At 38.0% G+C, this 18,779-nt stretch overlaps 1 protein-coding gene across 4 annotated transcripts in view; it reads left to right on the forward strand.

The window, feature by feature from the left end:
• Positions 1-18,779, forward strand: part of STAG1 (STAG1 cohesin complex component) — a 199,549-nt gene that overhangs the window by 109,384 nt on the left and 71,386 nt on the right. For all 4 annotated transcript variants that reach the window (XM_080409718.1, XM_080409721.1, XM_080409720.1 and 1 more), the window contains exons 7-10: positions 531-735; positions 3,549-3,700; positions 7,981-8,054; positions 16,418-16,541. In XM_080409718.1, coding sequence (XP_080265844.1) covers positions 531-735; positions 3,549-3,700; positions 7,981-8,054; positions 16,418-16,541 — 555 coding nt within the window. The remainder of the gene's footprint in view (positions 1-530; positions 736-3,548; positions 3,701-7,980; positions 8,055-16,417; positions 16,542-18,779) is intronic.

Below are 18,779 nucleotides of genomic sequence, written 5' to 3' on the forward strand. Positions count from 1 at the left end.
GAAACAGGGTAAGTGTATAAGATCAAAAAAGGGCAATGTTTACTTTTGATAATATCTCAATTGTAAACTTGAGTAAAGCAAAGTTTGTGGGGAGGAGCAGCCAGTTGATTAGAATATTAGCATGAACTTGAAGTGGGGATGGAGAATGACACAAACCTTCAATCACACAAACCTTTCTTTAGGTTTCGATCTTAAATACTTTGAAATATTCCTTTCTCATCCTTTCCCCCCACTTCCTAAGCCAGGACACAAGGAAAATAACTGAGTCTTGACACATATTTTGGACTGTACAGAGCTAATATTGCAAGTCTGGAACAGTTATAATGCAATCTTAGTAAAAACGGTTTCATGCCAACAAGCTTCTTTGTTTATTGAAGAATAATGTGTTTGGTTTTATTTGCTGTTCTCCATTGGCTTGAAGGAAAAAGGTGGTGTTTAGCATAGACTTTTAGACTGTGATGGCTACAACAACAATAAAATTAATGGGGAGACTTCTAATATTTCATATTTTCATTTTTTTTGTTCTTCAGGACAGTGGTGATTATCCACTTACTATGCCTGGGCCACAGTGGAAGAAGTTTCGATCCAACTTCTGCGAGTTCATTGGAGTGCTCATTCGACAGTGTCAGTATAGCATCATCTATGATGAATACATGATGGACACAGTGATCTCTCTTCTGACTGGTTTGTCAGATTCCCAGGTCCGGGCTTTCAGGCACACCAGTACATTAGCTGGTAAGTAAGCTAGCATAGAGAAGAGTTTTTTCAAAGAAGTTGCTACTATTTGGCCACTTCGAGAATTACTCCTAATTTTTAGGTGGAGTTTGACCAACACTGAGAACTCCAGAAAGCTTGATCAAATCCAAGTACTATATATGGTATAACTGTACTTAAAATATGCTTTTTTTGTTTGGAAAGGAGTATGTGGAGGCACTTAGTCTCAGAGATTCCTGGCATACCCTGTAAAGCAAGTGTGACATGCTTATGGCTTGTATTTTGTTATTGGGTGTTTGTTGTACAAAATGTCTTAATAATTTTGTATTTTAGAATACAAATTTATTCTAAATACCTGTCAAGAAAACTGTATTATCAGAGAGTTTCAGTCCACCAGAAAATAAAGTCTGTGCCTTCACTCCTGAGAAGCATTAGGTTTGAGAGCACTGGGCCATAGTTGAAGGTCTCACTGTCTTCTAGCTCCAGCCGCTCGGCACCTTTCAACATGGCCCACCTACAGCTAAGGAAAGCCCTGGGTGTATCATTGGATAGAAACAGGCTTTTCTAGCGTATTTCATCAGACCTCTATGAGATGTCTCCTGCATGGTTGGATGGATTGCTCTCTAGAAGTCACTGTTTTTCTCCAGTTACGAGACAGTACTAGGGTGGCTGGCATGTAGGTGTCTAAAGCTGGTTATGTCAGGTGATACCTTTCTGCTCCTCTCATGTGCTGAAAATAGATCTTATTGGAAGATTTTTCTCCCTACATTGATCACAGATCATGTCAAATATTTGAAGCCTCTGTAGGAGAAGTTTGTTATAAGTTGAATTTTTCTACTGCCGGTATTACTGATTTAGTCTTTCCACAACCAGCTGCTTAGAATTTTATTCAGGTTTCCAAGCGTAATACCCAGTGTCCAACAAATTCAATCAGAATTTCTTTAAAATTTCATCTCTTGCTATGAATCTAAGTAAGAGGCAGATTTCCAACGATACTGAAATACCAGCTTCAGATTTGATTGGAGCCTGATTTTAAAATTGAAAACAAAAACCTTCAACTCACAGTGACTAAACTCTTTTGGAAACCTGTCACCTTGCATTCTTCATCTTACTTGGTTAACGGGATGGTAAAAACATGAATTTTGCAAGCATAAATTTCCAGGTGTACAGTTTGCCTCTACAAAGTCATTAATCAAAGGTGAACACTTTGAACTGCAGATAACTGGTTGGAAATCTGTGCCTATTACTTAAATTGAGATGGAAATTGTGTTCATTTCCACCTGATACTGTCTTAAATTCCAGGTGATTTTGATTTGCTGTTTGCCTAGACTGTGGTTGATGGGTTCACAGGAGAGAGATTATGGAGTGAGGTGTGCACTCTGGTCTCTTACATTGGTTGGTTCATCCTTGTGGGGGACAGATGTTTGGAAAGTATGAGAGGCTTGATTGAGAAGACAGGAAACAGCACCATACGTTAGAGACGTCACTCAAAACCTGTCCTGTCTGGAAGAAATAGTTGCTGCCATTTGGAATGGATTATGTAGCCAGAAATTTCAAGCAAGTGTAAAGGAATGCTAAAGCTGAGGTTCATCACCACTAGCTTCAGCTCTTTAAGCCGCTGCTGGCTTCTTGCATTACATATATATGTATCTGGTGCTTACATTAGGAATAGGAGCTGTCAAAGATCTCCAGCATTTTCCAGTGATAATGCATGCCATTAATTTAATTGTTTATTTGTTTTAACAAGTTTGAGAGCTTTTGTTTTGATTCTGAATATTTCCTTCAAGCTAGTTTTTGCACATTTAATTATATCGCTGTCCTGCAGAGCAGAGGTCAGCATGATGCCATGGAGCTCAGTCTCAATAAAGTCATAGGAAAACACATTTTTAGAATTTAATTTATTCTTGAAATAATGTTTTTGAGGTCTTTGTTTTCAGTTTTCCTCTGTGCTAGCCAATTTGTATGAGAAATTATTCACTATAGCGAGAAACTTAAGGCAAGAAGTACGTGTCGGTGCTTCTAGAGTTACCAGCTTTGAGCAACAGCAAGATAAGACAAAGAGTTACCCTAACAGTAGCGTCACTTCTCCATTTCTGTAGTTGCTTTTCTACCTTGAAGACAACGCTGCATATTTAGCCAGAGAGGATGTGATAGTTTGTTATATTATTTTGCTGTTTTCAGTATTGTAAATTGTGATATGCCATGTAACCACACAGAACATGGGAAAGACCCTTATTACTATTTTTGTGAAAGTAAATTAATACGGTAAAATAGATGTAAACAATGTTATATCCAGTATGTGTGAAAATGCATATAAAGGGGTAGATAATTTTTTAATTGTATTTTTATGCAACTATACACTTGACTTCAGTGCAGTGTCAGACTAAGTTTCAGAGAAACTGTGCTGTGGTCCCTTGTAAATTGAGTAATCCTCAGAAGCTGTTGGTTAAGAGTTGCCCTTAGTATGGAAACATCTATAATGATACTTTTCAGTAGAGAAATATGCGTAACTCCATAGTAGCTGGCTTCATAGTGTACACTGATCCTGCAGATTCGCATGCTTGCTCACTGACCTTACACGCTCAGAACTTGCATAATTTTCTGGAGAAGGTGGCAAAGAACGTTGCCTGGAGCACAATGTGGTATATGTACTCTCTTTTGGGATCTTTAGATGAGCCAAGTGTCCTGGGTATTGTTGGGTGGGAAGTGCCTTTCGAGATGGCTTTGTGTGAGGGTCGAGTTGGTTATTTTCTGTGAGTATGGATCTGCTGAGGAAATATTTTTTTAGCTCTGATGAGCGGTAAAGAGTCATATTCTGTCTTCTGCCTTTGCAGCTATGAAGCTTATGACTGCTCTTGTGAATGTTGCCTTAAACCTGAGCATTCATCAGGATAATACACAGAGGCAGTATGAAGCTGAGAGAAACAAAATGATTGGCAAAAGAGCTAATGAAAGATTGGAGCTGCTGCTTCAGAAAAGAAAAGAGGCAAGTGAAAAGATGATTATTTTTTTCCTGGTTCATGTGTGTTCCCTCCAACAGAAAGACCAGGGTGGTTTGTGACTTGAGTACCATAGTGAGAAACAAGAGATTAGTTCTGCAGTTCTATTTGTGTGATCTCAAGCATATTACTTGGGTTACATTTTAAAATCCTGTATTAACACATTCAGTTGACTTTGTGTGCTGTTCTGCACGCAGAGGATAATTTCTATTCTCAGGCTTGTATATATGACCAGGGAGGAAGAAAATTAAGTCTCGAGTTATAAGTAGTAACTGTTTTGATTATGCAAAAAGATTCTGAAAAGAGGATCACATATAGTTCCTCACTATGCTGCCCATTTCTCCCTTTGATCACTGCAATTATTACATAGTGTCTCATTAGTACTTCTTTTTGTAGCCACTTTCAAGAAACACTGGAGTGGGGTCTATAGCACCTGGTCTCAGGGAGAAGAAGCTAGGGAGACATTAAAGTCGCTTTTAGTAAGTACCAGTTTGGCATTAGGTGAGCAAAACCATTAGAGGGTTGCTGTAATCATCCCTAAATAAAGTATTATATCCCAGGAAATTCAGTTTTAGAGTTGTACTTAAAAGAAATTCGAAGATGACAAGTAGAAAATTAATAAATAAACACCCAGACAGCCATAATCTGTAAAGATACAGGATTGATTGAAAATTTGAAGTATATATGACAATTTAAATTGATTATTTTTAATATATTAGTTTTTAATCTATTTCCTCCACCACTGTTTTACTCCAAGGCAAATTAAGGAGGTCTGGGTGCTTTACCTGTGTGCACCTTGGATTCGTTTAGGTATGACTGGCTCAAAATTGCTTGACTTTATAGTCTTTGTCTGGGGATAATTACAATTATGTATTTTTATTTTATCCCTGTGATCTGTAACACAATTTTACTTGGCTTTCATAATTCTTAAAAGTTATGCATTAAGGTACAAAGCAAGAACAATCTCTCCTGCCCAAACTGCAAGAGAAACATTTTAAATTAAATATTAAATTTAATGCAGCCTGAAAGCATTTAGAAAGCAGAATTGCTTTGTTAATGTAGCTGGAGCATGGTTTCTCTTCCACATTTGTGCGTTGTTGCTTTGAATTTCCAGAGAAGGACAAAGTCACTAATTACACTGATTAACTTGATTTAGTATCTCTGTGTCTATGGACATCTTCTGTCCCGGTTTCTTCAGCTGTTCTTTTCAATGTCTTTTGGAGATGCAGTATGTAATTGCTCTGGGGGGACTTGGGAGCCATGATGCCCAGGCTAGCAGGGGGCTGTGGAACCCTGAAAGGAGAATGGACATTTAGCAAACCTGAACTTCTGATACATGTGGTCAGGCTCTCTCACATCACTATTCACTATAATCACAACGTGGCACAGGAGTAAGTCAGAGAGGCGTAGTGGTGACTACGTCCTCAGGTACATGGTGTTAAACATAGTAGGGGGGACCCGTACAGAGGAGGTTTATTAGGATCAGATGGCATAATGGCTCTGTGTAAGAAGTCCCAGCGTAATGCTGTATATTTCCCATGTTTAAATATGCTGAATTTGCAGTAGTATTCTGTGCTGGCACTTTCTTAGTTGATTCTTTTGATGTAGTGCCATCATAATAAACCCCCATAAGCGCATACAGTATCTTCATGAAGTTGTAAAGGGACAATTCACAAGCTAGATGTGGCAAATTAACCTGAAGCAGAAGAGATGAAACACTTGCTCTGAAGTGTTCCGTTCTCCTGTCATCTTCGACATGCCTAATGTGAGAGCAGTGCGTGAAGGTCTGTTCTCGTCAATGAGATTTTCAACTAAACTGGATGATTTATATAGCAATCTGCCACAGAATAGAGGAAGTTTTGTTTTAGTTGCTGCCAGCAGTAACTCAAATTTTGTGCTTGTCATACATGTCTTTTTGAGCTTCACAAAATGCTCACAGAATCAACAGAAGAATGCTTCCCTTATTTTTACTTAGGTTTAAAGGGGATGAGCGTTATATCACTTTTGTGTTGGAAAAAGCAAGAATCCGCAGATACAAATGCTCTGTCAAGATGCCCACAGTTAAGCACTCAAATTAAGTACATGATCTAAGCAGCAATTACAGTTTTGGAGAAAATTCTGATTTTTCAAATAATTACTAATTCATTACTGAATCTAAATTTCATTTGAGAATTGTATCTTTTAAATGTTAGCACACAAAAGCAAAAGGGATCTTACATGGACCTACTGAATCTCTGATTCTGCTTGTACGCCAGCTCTGCCCCAGCACCTGGGTCTTTAGGTCAGTTATGTAGCCGATAACTTACCATGTTTATAGCAAGCTGTAAATTGCATGCAGAAAGAGGGAGGAAGCTGTCCATGCTATCCCCTCATCTGTGCCACTTAGTCTTGTAAGGTGCTGCTCCATTTTGCACTCAAAGAAATGTCAAAGTACCCTTTTCTTCAGTATTTTAATCTTATCATGGCTCAGGAAGTTCAGTCTCTCCTACATCTCTTTTGTGGTGTGTTTCTGGATTAACAATTCATACCCAGAGTTCTCAGGGAGCTTCCCAATGCCTTTTCAGGGCCTCAGTAGTTTTTCAGAAAGCCTCCCGAGGCTTCTTGGTCCGTTCCCATCCTCATTTGACTCCACAGTCTGTGAGAGGTGGTCCTTAGCCCCATGTTTCTGTGGATGTTTGCCTGCCTGTAGTCTGTGAAGGCAGCCAGCTGAGGAGGGGTTAGAAGTTGGAGCTGCCTTTTGGGTTGTGTATTCTTGAACAAGCATTTAGTCTGTGCATGTTTGGATTGAGCTGATGCTGAAAATAGTGCTTCTCCCAGAAGCCATGTCTAAATGTGCTTCTTTTGTGTACCGGCCTTTTGGTATAGGCAGAGCTGGTGGGCTCCCAACTTCTCCCTTTGTACATAATCCCTTTTACTATGACATCAATTTCTTTGGCAGGGGCTTGACAACTTAGTCAAGACCTCTCAGTACCCCGTATGCAAAATGGAGGCAGCATCTCCTTACATTTTAGGAAACCGGGAGACTTAACTTACTGAGTTTTGTAAGCTGCTTTAGATCTTATTTGGAAGATACTTTAGAAATATTTACAAACATGGCTTGAAAAATATAAACCCCTAGGTGAAAGTGTTTATGAGTTCATACTATGCAGGAAGTCAAAACAGCTGATCGTAATGCTTCCTCTGGCTTTAAGATGTTTTATCTGTTAAATATGTATGTCCATAATTATACAGGTTTTGTTATTTTATGCATATATTCGCTCTGTGCTAGCAAGGCTCTGTTGTGGTTTTCATACTGAAAATGTGGAAAAATTTACATTCACTCATATTGTGGTATTCTGCTTTGACATTAAGAAACACCTTGATGGAAGAATGATGGGGTTTGAGTGTAGCAGCAGTTCTGCTCCAAAAGCTGTTTGTATAAAATTATTGTCATCTTATTTAACAAAGCTGCATTTTGGTGTAATTAAGTCATACTTATTTAGTTTAGTACGAAAGCTGATAATATAAGAATACTTCAATTGATTCCAAGATGTTCCTTTAGAATGTGTTAACATATTCATTGACGCAAAGTATTACAAAATGTGATTGTATTACGCAGGAGCTTTGAAGTTTTATTTAAAAAAGTCTTATATGTAAAAACATGCTCATGACACCTTTTTCATTTGGGTTTGGTTTGTTTTTTGCAATCGAAGACCTGGATGTCAGGTATGCTCCAGTGTCAAGCACCCACGCTCTGATTATGGAAAGCTTCCTGATTAAGAAGCTCAGTTATCATGGGTGCTGAAGTTAAAGCAACTGACACTTGTACTTAAGATTGAGAACGTCTTTAAGTACTTTCCTTAAATAGGACATTGAATTTTTCAGAGGGGTTTGCTTATCTGTAACCAGCTTTGTTTCTGCAGCTGTCACTCACTTACAGTTCTATATGTTTAACCATCACTGAACATGTAGTTTCTACTTGTCTAAATTTCAGTAGCAAAAAAAGGTCATGACCACTTCAGAGGACTAATATGAAACTAAATTACTTGATATTTGTAGAGAATGTAGACTTTCTTCCATTAAGGCATTGCATATATATATGTGTATATATGTATGTATATGCACACAGTATAAGCATGTGCTAGAAAAGTAGAAAATGACAAATCTACTAATACCTTTAACTAAGTGCTCTTCCATGGTCTTCTAATGTTTCCCAATAAGGAATTGTAGAATATCAAATTATAATAAGCAGTGATCTTTTATTTTTGTTTTTTTTTTTTTTTTTCAGCTACAAGAAAACCAAGATGAAATCGAAAATATGATGAACTCTATTTTTAAGGGTATATTTGTTCATAGATACCGGTAAGAAAATGCATGTTACAGTAGATTCTGCTAACAAAGTATAATCATAAATAATGTCAAGTGCAGTTTCTGTGTTGATTTTTCTTCTGATGTAATATTCTAGATGCCACAAAAGCAGTATCAAAACCACTGAAGTTATGGAAAAAAATATAAGTGTAACACCTATTAATTACACAGCAGAGCCATCCACGCAACTTTATTGTAGTTCAGTAAAACAGCTTTAAAGAATTGTGGGAGTCATGGAATTTGCATCTTTGTGTTTTGAAAAGAAAAGTTGTCCAAGATGGGAGCACAAACATGACATATCTTAAGAATGATCAAATGATCACTGTGTATCCTAAAATGGCAGGTTTGGTTGCTGAGTGCCTCTACTCTGCATTTCCTTTTGTATGTCTTAGGTGTAAATAGCAAATTTCTGATGCTTCCACCATATATACTTTAGCCACAGCTGCAACTTTAGGCTTTTTCCTCTTTAAATTACTTAAAGGCAAGCAAAAGCCTTAATTCTGGTTAACATGTATTTTTTTGTTCATCAATTGTTTTGGACGTTTGTAGCAAGAACGTTAAAAAATAATTGCAGTGACATGTGTGCACTTCTGTTTATTTTAGCATTGTGCAAATCAGTAGATTTGGCCTGGTGCATGCTGTTTTGGAGTGTGCTTTATCAGAGAGCAGTAGTCTTTTAAAATAGATTTAAGGTTGTTTTGCATCATAAGATACCTCAGAGCATCTGCAGCATTTCGGTGTAACCAGCTCTTTAAATGTTAATTGACTTACTGAAGTCAAAAGATAAAATTCAAGGATACTAAACTATGCAATTAACCTTTCAGATTTAAATTCTTGCGTAAAACTTTATAATTTATGAAATCTTTTAGACAAGTGGCAGAAAACAAGAAAGGATGTATGAGAAGAGGGTTAGAAGGTAAAGAAGAGCCCATAGTTCAGTTGAGCAGAGGGATAATTGTAAATACGGAGAAAAGCGTGTAGGAAAACTGGAAGGGGCTCGTGCTGAGAAATATGTGAGCGTGAACAACACCGTGGAGTTGGAGTGTGCATCTTCAGTACCCAAGCATGATACTTGAAAGTTTATAGTTTATGGTCCGTAAGCCTTGCGCTGCTTGGCACCAGAAGGATGGGTATACAGAGTCTGAGTTAGCTCAGTGTAGCACTCACAGTATTTTGTTATGAAAGTAGCTTTTGTAGTGCATAGGTAATAAGTTTGAAGAAATTAAGTGCAAAGAGTTTTTATCCCTCCAGAATTTAGGGTGTTGTAGCAAACAAGAAGTCACTTTAAAATGTTTTCCTAGTAGCTCATTTCTTGGATGGTATTGGAGAAACTCTACCTTTTGGTGGTCTGCATGCTGTTCCTGGGTTTTTTTCCTTTTTCTTTATAAATCCTCCTTTTGTAACCACAGTTTCTTTTCATGCCTCCTGTCACCATTAGTAAAACCCTGATTCTCAAATATTGCTGTAACAAGGGAGAGGCCAAATAAATAAACACCGCTTGTCCATGCCCTGAAAAAAAGATGCCCAGGCTGACACTGTTAGACCACTGAAGATTCTGGTAATATCAGTCAAGTTGTGGTGTGCTCTGAGCAGGGTGAGTGGCACCGCTTCTGTCACAGTTTAGAGAGGATCAGAAAATGTAACTGCTTCCAGGTCTGCCCCAAAAGCCGCTTGTGTGAGGAGTCATCATCCGTCTGGCTTCCTTAACCTCTGTGAAGCTCCTAAGAGAGTCTGTTAGAGCATACACCGAAATATGAGTAATCTGCAGACAGCAGAGAACATACATTAAAATTTCTGTGGTCACAGCTGTGCAAGAGCATATGGGGGAAAAAATACCTCTATTAAAACCAGCTAATAGAAGACAAAACCAGGACTGGGAGGGAGAAAAAAAGGAGAGGATTTCAAACTACTACCTGCTCCCATTATGTTTCTTAAGCATTCCTTCTCTCTAATAGTTCAAATGATTTATAAACTTGACATCATTTTACAGTCCTTAGACTATGTACAAGCGGTAATAATTTCAAAAGAACGTTATTTTAATTATTCCTAGAGAATAAATCCCTTCCCATAATGTGATTCAGACTGCCACAGTGATTCATGCTTAGTGACCTTTGTAATTTAAATAGGAAGTGCTTGATCTAAACAAAAAGCCCAAAACTCTTTCATTCAGAATGTAGCTGTCTTCCTTTTAGTAAGCTAGCCTAGCGGTAAGGTTACATCTTTCTGTAGATAGGCTGCCAATTTACTGGAAGATTGCAATGCTCACATCTCACATTAAAAAAAAAAAAAAAAAAATTTGCAGAAATAACTGAACAGTTTTCTGGTTGTAATGTTAGTCACATTAGTTAGTAACAGCACTTTTGCTCAAAGATTGCAATATTCTTAATAAATGCAGAGGAGATGTACCTACCTTACTGCATTTCTCCTTATCTCTTTTGTGAATCGCTTTTTCTGACTTTTTGTGTGTTGCTTTATGACATATTTGGTTGTTCATTGATTCTGGGTTTTGTCACCTTTAAAACTGAAAGTTGGCATCAAAGGGGAGATGTAAGAGTAAATTCAGTTAAGAGTCAAGTTGCTGAGCTCATGTTGGTGTGTGTAAAAGAGCGGAGATGGTGACTGTGGTAAATAGGACTGCAGGGCCATGAGGGTAACCAGACTCAAGAGCAAGTTGTCCAGAGCAGGAGTAGAGTATCAGTTCTTGAAAATACTAAAAAATTGATTGTACAAGGCATCTGTAGGGGCTTGGATGTGGTGATGTTCAGAGGTCCTGATCACAAAACAACCAGTTTTGTGTCTGTATGAATAACAACTTTGGTGTGTAGTAATGAGATGCTATATATTTGTGGGTCAGGGATCTTAAAAGTAATCTTTTTTTGTGTGTCTGAAATTAAACAAGCTGAGAATTGTTTGCAAGGTACATGTATATTAAAAAAAAGGGAAGGGAAGCCTATTCGTTCATTTCAGTTATATCTGCATATCACAGATTACTTTGAATCTAGGATTATTGGCACATAGCTTCTCAGATGTAACAAGTATTTATAAAACATTCTTCACTCTCTGCTGTTATCTGAGATGTCAAAATTTTGGTTTTGCTACTTCCCTGCATGTCCGTTTCACTTCCAGAGGGTAAGATTCAGAGAATTTTTATTCAAGACCTACTTCATATCTTTGTTTTGAATGGTCAGAGAGCTGTTCCTCTGGATGTGAATGTCCAGCAAAACAGAACTATTGCAGTTTTAATTTCAGGCAGATCTGAATGGGGATCCTCAGACTGATGGACATGATGCTTTTGTGAATTTAAGCAATGCAGTGAGACTGTCCTGAGGTATTATGTTGGCAGTACTGATAATTAAGGTAAAACTTGCCAAATCTAGGTGCTGTCTTTATGGAGAAGATGTTTCTCTCTCCTTCCAAGGTGCTGCTTTCCCTCCTACTGAGTAAATAGGATGATGGTGACAAGTTACATGTGAGCTCCACTCTGGGAAACAAGTGTTGCATGAAACAAAGGGAGAGGGGATATTAGGTGAAAGTCTGGTGAGGAAGCAAGTAAGAGACCAAGATGAATAAAACCAAGTCAGTATAGGGAAATGAAAATCCAGACAAAACTATAGAAAAATCCTTTTTCCTCCCCTCTAAATGTGTTACCAAAAGGCGGTGAAACGTTTATCTCATGTGACAAGAAAACGCATTATGTTTTTATGTATGTTGAAAAAACAGAATAGAAAGAAGAGACTATTTGTCACTTATAGGCATAAAAAAAGAGAAAGACACGAAGTTACGTCTTTGTACCTAAATGCGTTTGAGCTTAATATTAAGTTTAAAAACACATACTTCTCTCTTTCCTACAAAGCCATGTATCATACTTAATACAAGCAAAGTTATTAGTGTGGTATGTCTTTGAGGAACACTGGTTTTAGAGATACGTAGAGCTTCATCTTGAAATTCAAGTCATGTTTTCAAACAATACAATTCCTTAGTCGCAAGAAGGTTGGATAATCAGCTTAGTAACACGTTATTGAAATAGCTATTTAAGTAGCACTCTGTGTGGAATTACTTAGAAACGGGAGTGCTGCTTACCAGCCTCTCCCAGGAGTGGGATATGTAGTGACCATTCACCGGAATTTTTGGCAGTGAGCTCTGCGCTCTCATTTTTCTTAACCTTCTTCCCATATGGGGTTCCAATTCAGCCCCAGAGATGAGAGAGTTATAGAAAAAAGTAGAAAAGACATTTTGTCCAGTTCTCCTTATAACCACATCTTCCTCTTATTTAGAAACTGTCAAGCAGTACAAGACACAGGTGTAATTTAGTCCAGTTGGCAATAGTGTATTATTGTAGAGCTGCACCATTTCGTGTCCCTTGAGTGGGAATTTGAGATTCCATCTCAAAGAACACCAAAGGCAGGTGAATGACCCTCGTTTCTGTCCTTGTTAGAAAGTTTTCTCATAAACTAACTGTTATCCCAACCCTTTGACTGAAACATCTTTTTTTTCTGTTCATAACCATTTTGCATGTCGAGTAACAAGTACCATGTTCTTCTGAAAGTTATCATCTTAAGCAAGATGTGAGAAGCAACAGCTCCAGTGGTTATATTGGGCAAGCAAACATGCAGTAGGAGTGTAGTCAGGCATCCTTTGAAGCTTCAGGAAGTCTTGAAGTGAAGCAGTTACTGCGCTGCAGGTCATCTCCATCTCTTGCCTTGGGTGTTTGTCCTCAACACTGGTAACACTTTTAAGAATTTAAGCATCCATTTCAGTGCAGATCAGCCAGGTTAGCTTAAATTGCTTTCAGTTTTGGTCTAAACCTAAACGAGTTTGTGATCAAACAGACTGAGAGAACCCTGGAGTTACAAATGGCAGCCACTCCAGCAAGACCCAGAGGAGCATACTGGTCAACACCTGACATATCCCAATTAGCCATTATAGACTCTGTGTTTCAAGGTCCTAAATACTTTTGGCCTTAATCAAAATACATGAGTATAATTTGGCATGAAATACATGCTGAAGTGGCACTAGTGAAACCTATTTCTCGGCACTGTTTGCTATGGTTTGTCCTACGTTTTATGGGCCTGCTTCGTCAACTCAAAATTTTAAAAGGAACAGTAAATTTCTTACCTGATGCCCTTTTGTCAAATCTTCTTTACAAAATTGAATCATGGGGGGCCTCTTTACTAAGAGTGGGAATATAGGTTGTGAATTTTCTGCAAAGAGTTATGCGAAGTGTTTCCCATTCACCACATAGACATTACTTGTTAGTTTATGCTGAAAAGAAGGATGTGTCCAATATTTGAAGATCCAGCATTAATTTTAGTTTCTGTGCTGGACTAGATTCTGTTTCTTTCTAGAATCATTTGGCAAGTAATACAAATGTATGTCACTAATTTATAATTAAGATAATTAATAATGCATTATTTATTCCAAAAGTACTTCCAATGCTGGTATGGTTAGTGTTGATATGTTCTCATGTCATCCACAAATAGTATATATTTTCAAAGAAAGTAAACAATTCAAGTGTGTAAAAAGTCTTAAGAATTGTAGTTAAATACCAGGCAGTTGATCACATGCTTAGCAAAGGTATACAGGCCTTTTGGCTGTATCATGCGTGTTTGATACAGCATCATATGGGCATGGAATCTGCGTTAGTGATTCTTGCAAGAAGACAAATGATTCTTATTGGTAATACAGTTACCTGGAAGATTGTGATGGATTGGGAAATAGGTGTCTCACAAATTCTTCTGACTCTCCAGCAAACTGAGTCTGTTTGCTCATCTCACATGCTTTATGCATGATTCTTTCCCATTTTCAATTACACTGAAGATGTTAAGTTCTTATACTAAATCTTGTAATTAGTTGAATAGCTTTATTCTTCCTTTTTTCCTTTTTTTTTTTTTTTTTTTTTTTTTAATGATTATAAATAGCAGCTTGGAGTGAGTGTTTGTCCATAGTGCCTAGAGATCCCTGAGAAGCTTTTGAATCAAGAATCAGTTTTTCACTGTCTGCCTAGGGAAGCCCAAATGCATTCTTACAGAAAAGATAAATTTTCCTGATTTTTGGCTGGCTGTGCTGCATGATTAAATAGCTGTTGACAGTTGGGTTCTTTTTGGGATTGCCACTAAATCCTTCTAAAATGCTTCACAGTTAGTAAATTTATAAGGTGGTGAAATAACCTACTTGGATGTGAGGACTGTCATCCCCTAGTGGAAGTGTCTTCATGGCTGTTTTGTGTTGCTGCATATGTGGGTCCCCCTACTTTTTTTTTTTGATTCATGCTTATTGGTCTTTTAGACTGTTCTTTATGTCTTGCATTCTGATTCCTTCTAGCTAAATTTTGTTTTTAAAATAGTTTTAAAATAATTCCATGTAAAAGAATTGCTAATCTAGTTTGGTATAAGTAACATACAATTTTATATATATATAAGTTTGGTATGAGTAATATACAATTTTATATATATATATGAATATATTAATAATTTTAATTAAAACTTGTCTTGTGACTCCATTCCCCATATTAAATGCAGGTTTTATAGTGCAAACCTTTGAATGTAGTACTTTAGCACATTCGTCCTTACAGCACCTGAAACCTGTTTGAGGAAACCAGCTTATTTAATGCCCTACTCTGCTTGTCTTGCGGCTTGTCTACATTGTGGATTGACAGTTACTTTGGTTTTGAGGTCACAGAGTCTTCAGGGAGTTTGATAGAACTTTTTTAATGATACTAGTCAGAAGTTGATAGAACCAGCGTGTTTCACATAGGCAAAGAGAGACAATGACAGCGGTTTGAGGGCATTCCTACATATTTACCCCTCACATTCATACATTAGTGTGAAATGCATGTTTTATGCTGTTAACATCAGTACAGTTTCCTCCCTGAAATTGAAATTGAATGAAAAAATGGGAGACTTGGCTGCGGAGGTTTCACACACAGTCATGTGTGGTACCGTGCTTGATGGCTGTGTTCGTGTAGGAGCTGTGGTTTTCACCTTGGTGTCTGGAAGGTCGTACACAGTAGAGTGGCACCTATTGAGGTGGACAAGTCTGAAGATTGGAAGTACATAGGCAGTTACAATATGCAGTAATCATGGTTTTGTGTGTATGGACTTTATGTACTAAGTATCTTGAAGGTAAGATTGAGTACATTTTATTTATATTTTGTAAAATTGAAGACTGTAGGAAAAATACAACTTCTCATATTTTGCAGTTATTCTCTTGCTTGAAGCTTTTAATTTTTAAAAAAGAATTTCCCCCCATAAATTAGATTTCATTTTTGGGTTCTGTTGGTGTGGTGTGGAATTAAATTGATGTTTATGACTTTTCCAAAAAGATTTTTTAAATGAAAATACAGAACAAAAGTCTCAATTATAAGCAAGGCCAGTGTTTGCAAAGCACCAGACATTCCCTTCTTCTGTACAGTGGCTCTTTATGTTCCTCTTTTATTACAGCTGAAATTTTGAACTGTGAAGCAGTTCCAGCTGGAGTGGCACAAGTGATTTCTCATAGTAACAGATGCCTCAGAGATGAAATTACTAAAGGGCCAGATGGCCCCAATCCCTTTTCCTGTTGTTTAGCCGTCGATCATTATTAGTAAATATGCCGTGCTCTATGTCAGTCAGGCAGGAAAGTGCCAATCAGATTGAAATCATTTCCATCCCTGATCTTTTTAGGTGATCTCTCGAGACAGTTTCCTGGTGCCCCTCCTCAATAAGCAGCTGATAAGTCTGCCTGAGATACGTCTTTGCTTTTTCCACCACTTGCCACAGTCAGAATGTAGAAAAAAGCAAGAAAACTGGACGAAACCAATGTTGAGATGTAAACATTCTCCTGGGTTTGTTGCAGCAGCTTTCATGCAGTGCATGAAACAAGATCTGTTTATGTACCGTGTTCCATTCTGCCCATCTGGCAGGCTCCTTTGATTAAACCGACTAACTTCTTCCACCTTGCAATCGTTCTACACCTCTAGTTGGAGAGAGTCAAGCCTGCTGAGCAAATGTCAGTGACAGTGTTTCAGAAATGATTGTCTAGAGGAGGTTTTGTAGCTTGGGTTCATAATTCTGTTTGAAAAGAGGAAGGTAGAAGGTGGAGTAATAGACAAGAAGCAAACTAGGGTGACAATTTTTTGACACAATGGAAATATCATATCTGAATGTAGAAATATTGAATTACTAGATAGATCAATGAGTTCAGGGACATAAAGGAACAGAAAATCAGTGACATGGCAGTGAGAACAGTGACAGGCCCTCCGTAGTGAAGTTCATCAAAAGTAAAAGCAAAATATTATAGCTAGGGCAATGGGATTGAGAAGTAAATGTTTTGTACCCGTAATCTGGTTAATATTTTTTCTTTTCTTTTTTCCTTATTAGTGATGCTATTGCTGAGATTAGAGCTGTCTGTATTGAAGAAATTGGTGTGTGGATGAAAATGTACAGTGATGCCTTCCTGAATGATAGTTATTTAAAATATGTTGGTTGGACACTACATGACAGGGTAAGTGTTGTGCATTACTGTACACAGCAGAGTGTACTGTGAGTAGCTGGTGTTATAATACCCAAGCATGTTTAACGTATCATCTTTGATTTATAAGACTGTTTTTTCTTGCCTGTTACTTACCTTGAAATAAGCTGGTTGAAAGTTATTTGCTTAAATTAGGATACAATACTCCCAAACTGTATGCTTGGTTCACGCTCTTTTCGTGTTTTCAGTCTCCGTTAGAATATATTAAGAGAAATGTTTCCATGATGTTTTTCTTGTGATTACAAGAAAGACAAGTCTCCTCAGATCACTCCTGAGAACCTTTGTGCCTGAAGCAGAATGGAAAAGAGATTTCCAGATGTGTCTTCCATTTACATTGCCCAATATTTGAAGGAAAGAGAACAACTCTGGGTCCCTAACAGACATCGCTGGCTTCACAACTGGTGGAGTTCTTATCAATTCATTTTCCCCTGAAGAATGTCTTCAAGGTTCTCTTTAGCTTTTTCTTCAAAAAATTGTAGAACTGCCAGGCGGAAGCAAAAACTTCTATATTCAGAGGTTCTTTCCTGTCTCACCATGGTTCTTAGTACTGATGGTATCCACAACGTGCCTCTCTGCTGGGTGACAACAGGCTTGAGTATCCCTCAACTCCAGATCCCGTTTTTAACACTAATAGAACAGGACTTTGCACTTCTGACTGCATGGGGCTTTTGTACACCAGGCAGCAGCTGGGACTAACTTTCCTCCCACTCCTACCAAAACCGCTAGAAGCACTTGTTTCGCTCTGAACTCTTTCACTGACATTATCAAAGGAAAACAGATGAGACTACCTTTTCTGTTGAAATGCTCATTAAATTCCAGCATCCTGATTCAGGCTATGCTTTTTTTTAAGGAGCAATGCTGGAAAACATTAAAAGTTTGCAAGTTCATTCTGATGACTTGCATAACTGGGAGTTAACAGCTGACTCTTTAAAAAGATGATTTCTTCAGTAACTTTAGACAATTATTAACTCCATATTAACACTGAGGAGATGACTTGGTCCCTTTTGTTGAAGTCTGAACAAGATCAGTTAAAGATCTTAGCTTTCGCTAATGAAAGAAGTTAGCTGCCGCTGGTTCTTGTACTTTAGCTGTAGCTGACAAAGATCTGCATCTAACCTTGATTTGCATCGGCATTTACTTGTTATGGGTATCCTGTATGCTTTAGAGATTAGGTATGCGATGTCTTCCCTCTCTAAACCTGTTGTGCTCAATCTTCTACTTTACAAACTTTCCCCAGACTTTCACATTACATCTTGTTGTTACAAAACTTGACCAGGAAGAAGATCCTGCTTACTGGTATAATCAGCCATGACCACACTTTACTCTAGAGACACTACACTTCCCGTCATTAAAGCTCGGACATGGAAACATGGCCATCATGGTGCTTTGAGGGGCCGAGCTGCTACTCTGTGTACTTCATTTTTAACATCAGTGTGCCTCACGAGTAGGCATGCTGCAGGAGGTGGAGGTCATTGCTTCAAGTTATCAAATCAGCAGGGAGGTCAACTCCGGTTGGAGGATTAGGATTATAGGTGTGGTGGAGATCTTTATTTTACTGGGAGTTTTAATTAAAAATAAATTATCCCTTGAATAATTGCAGTGGATGTTCTGGAGCACGTTCTAATCCTTGCAGAACATTTCCACAAAGTAGCACTTCCAATGGGAGAGCAGAATCTAGCAGGGTTGCACTTTGCAGCTCTCAGTCCCCTTCTCGTGGCTGTGAAGTCCAGCCATTTCTCACGTAACTCCCTTTAACCAGCTGTGAAATCCAGCCATTCCTCACAGCACTGTCTGTGATTGATGGCAGCTTCTCACACTTTTATCTGTCACATCCAGCAATTTCTCATGTCATGCCCAGTGGTTTCTCACATCCTCCTCAGTTAGCTTAACCTCAGGCCAGGGTCTAGTCATCTGCCTGCGGCCTTAACATATATTTATACCTCAGCTTTTTTGAAATTAATATGTTCTTTCATATCAGACAGATTTTAAATTACAGTGTTATGATTTAAAAACCATAGTTTTCCATGTCGACCAGGCACAGAAGAATTCTATCAGGCTACCCTCCTGCTTCTGTTTGCTTTGTAATATTTTTTGTTGCAGGCCTCAGAAGCACCTTGGTGTTCTGAGTCTGTTAAGTCACTAGCTATTCTGTTTAATATCCCTGTATACGTGATATGTGATATTTTTTTATTAATGTAATGTATATTTAAC

Source organism: Falco punctatus (assembly GCF_963210335.1).
Source record: "Falco punctatus genome assembly, chromosome: 13".
Classification (NCBI taxonomy): domain Eukaryota; kingdom Metazoa; phylum Chordata; class Aves; order Falconiformes; family Falconidae; genus Falco; species Falco punctatus.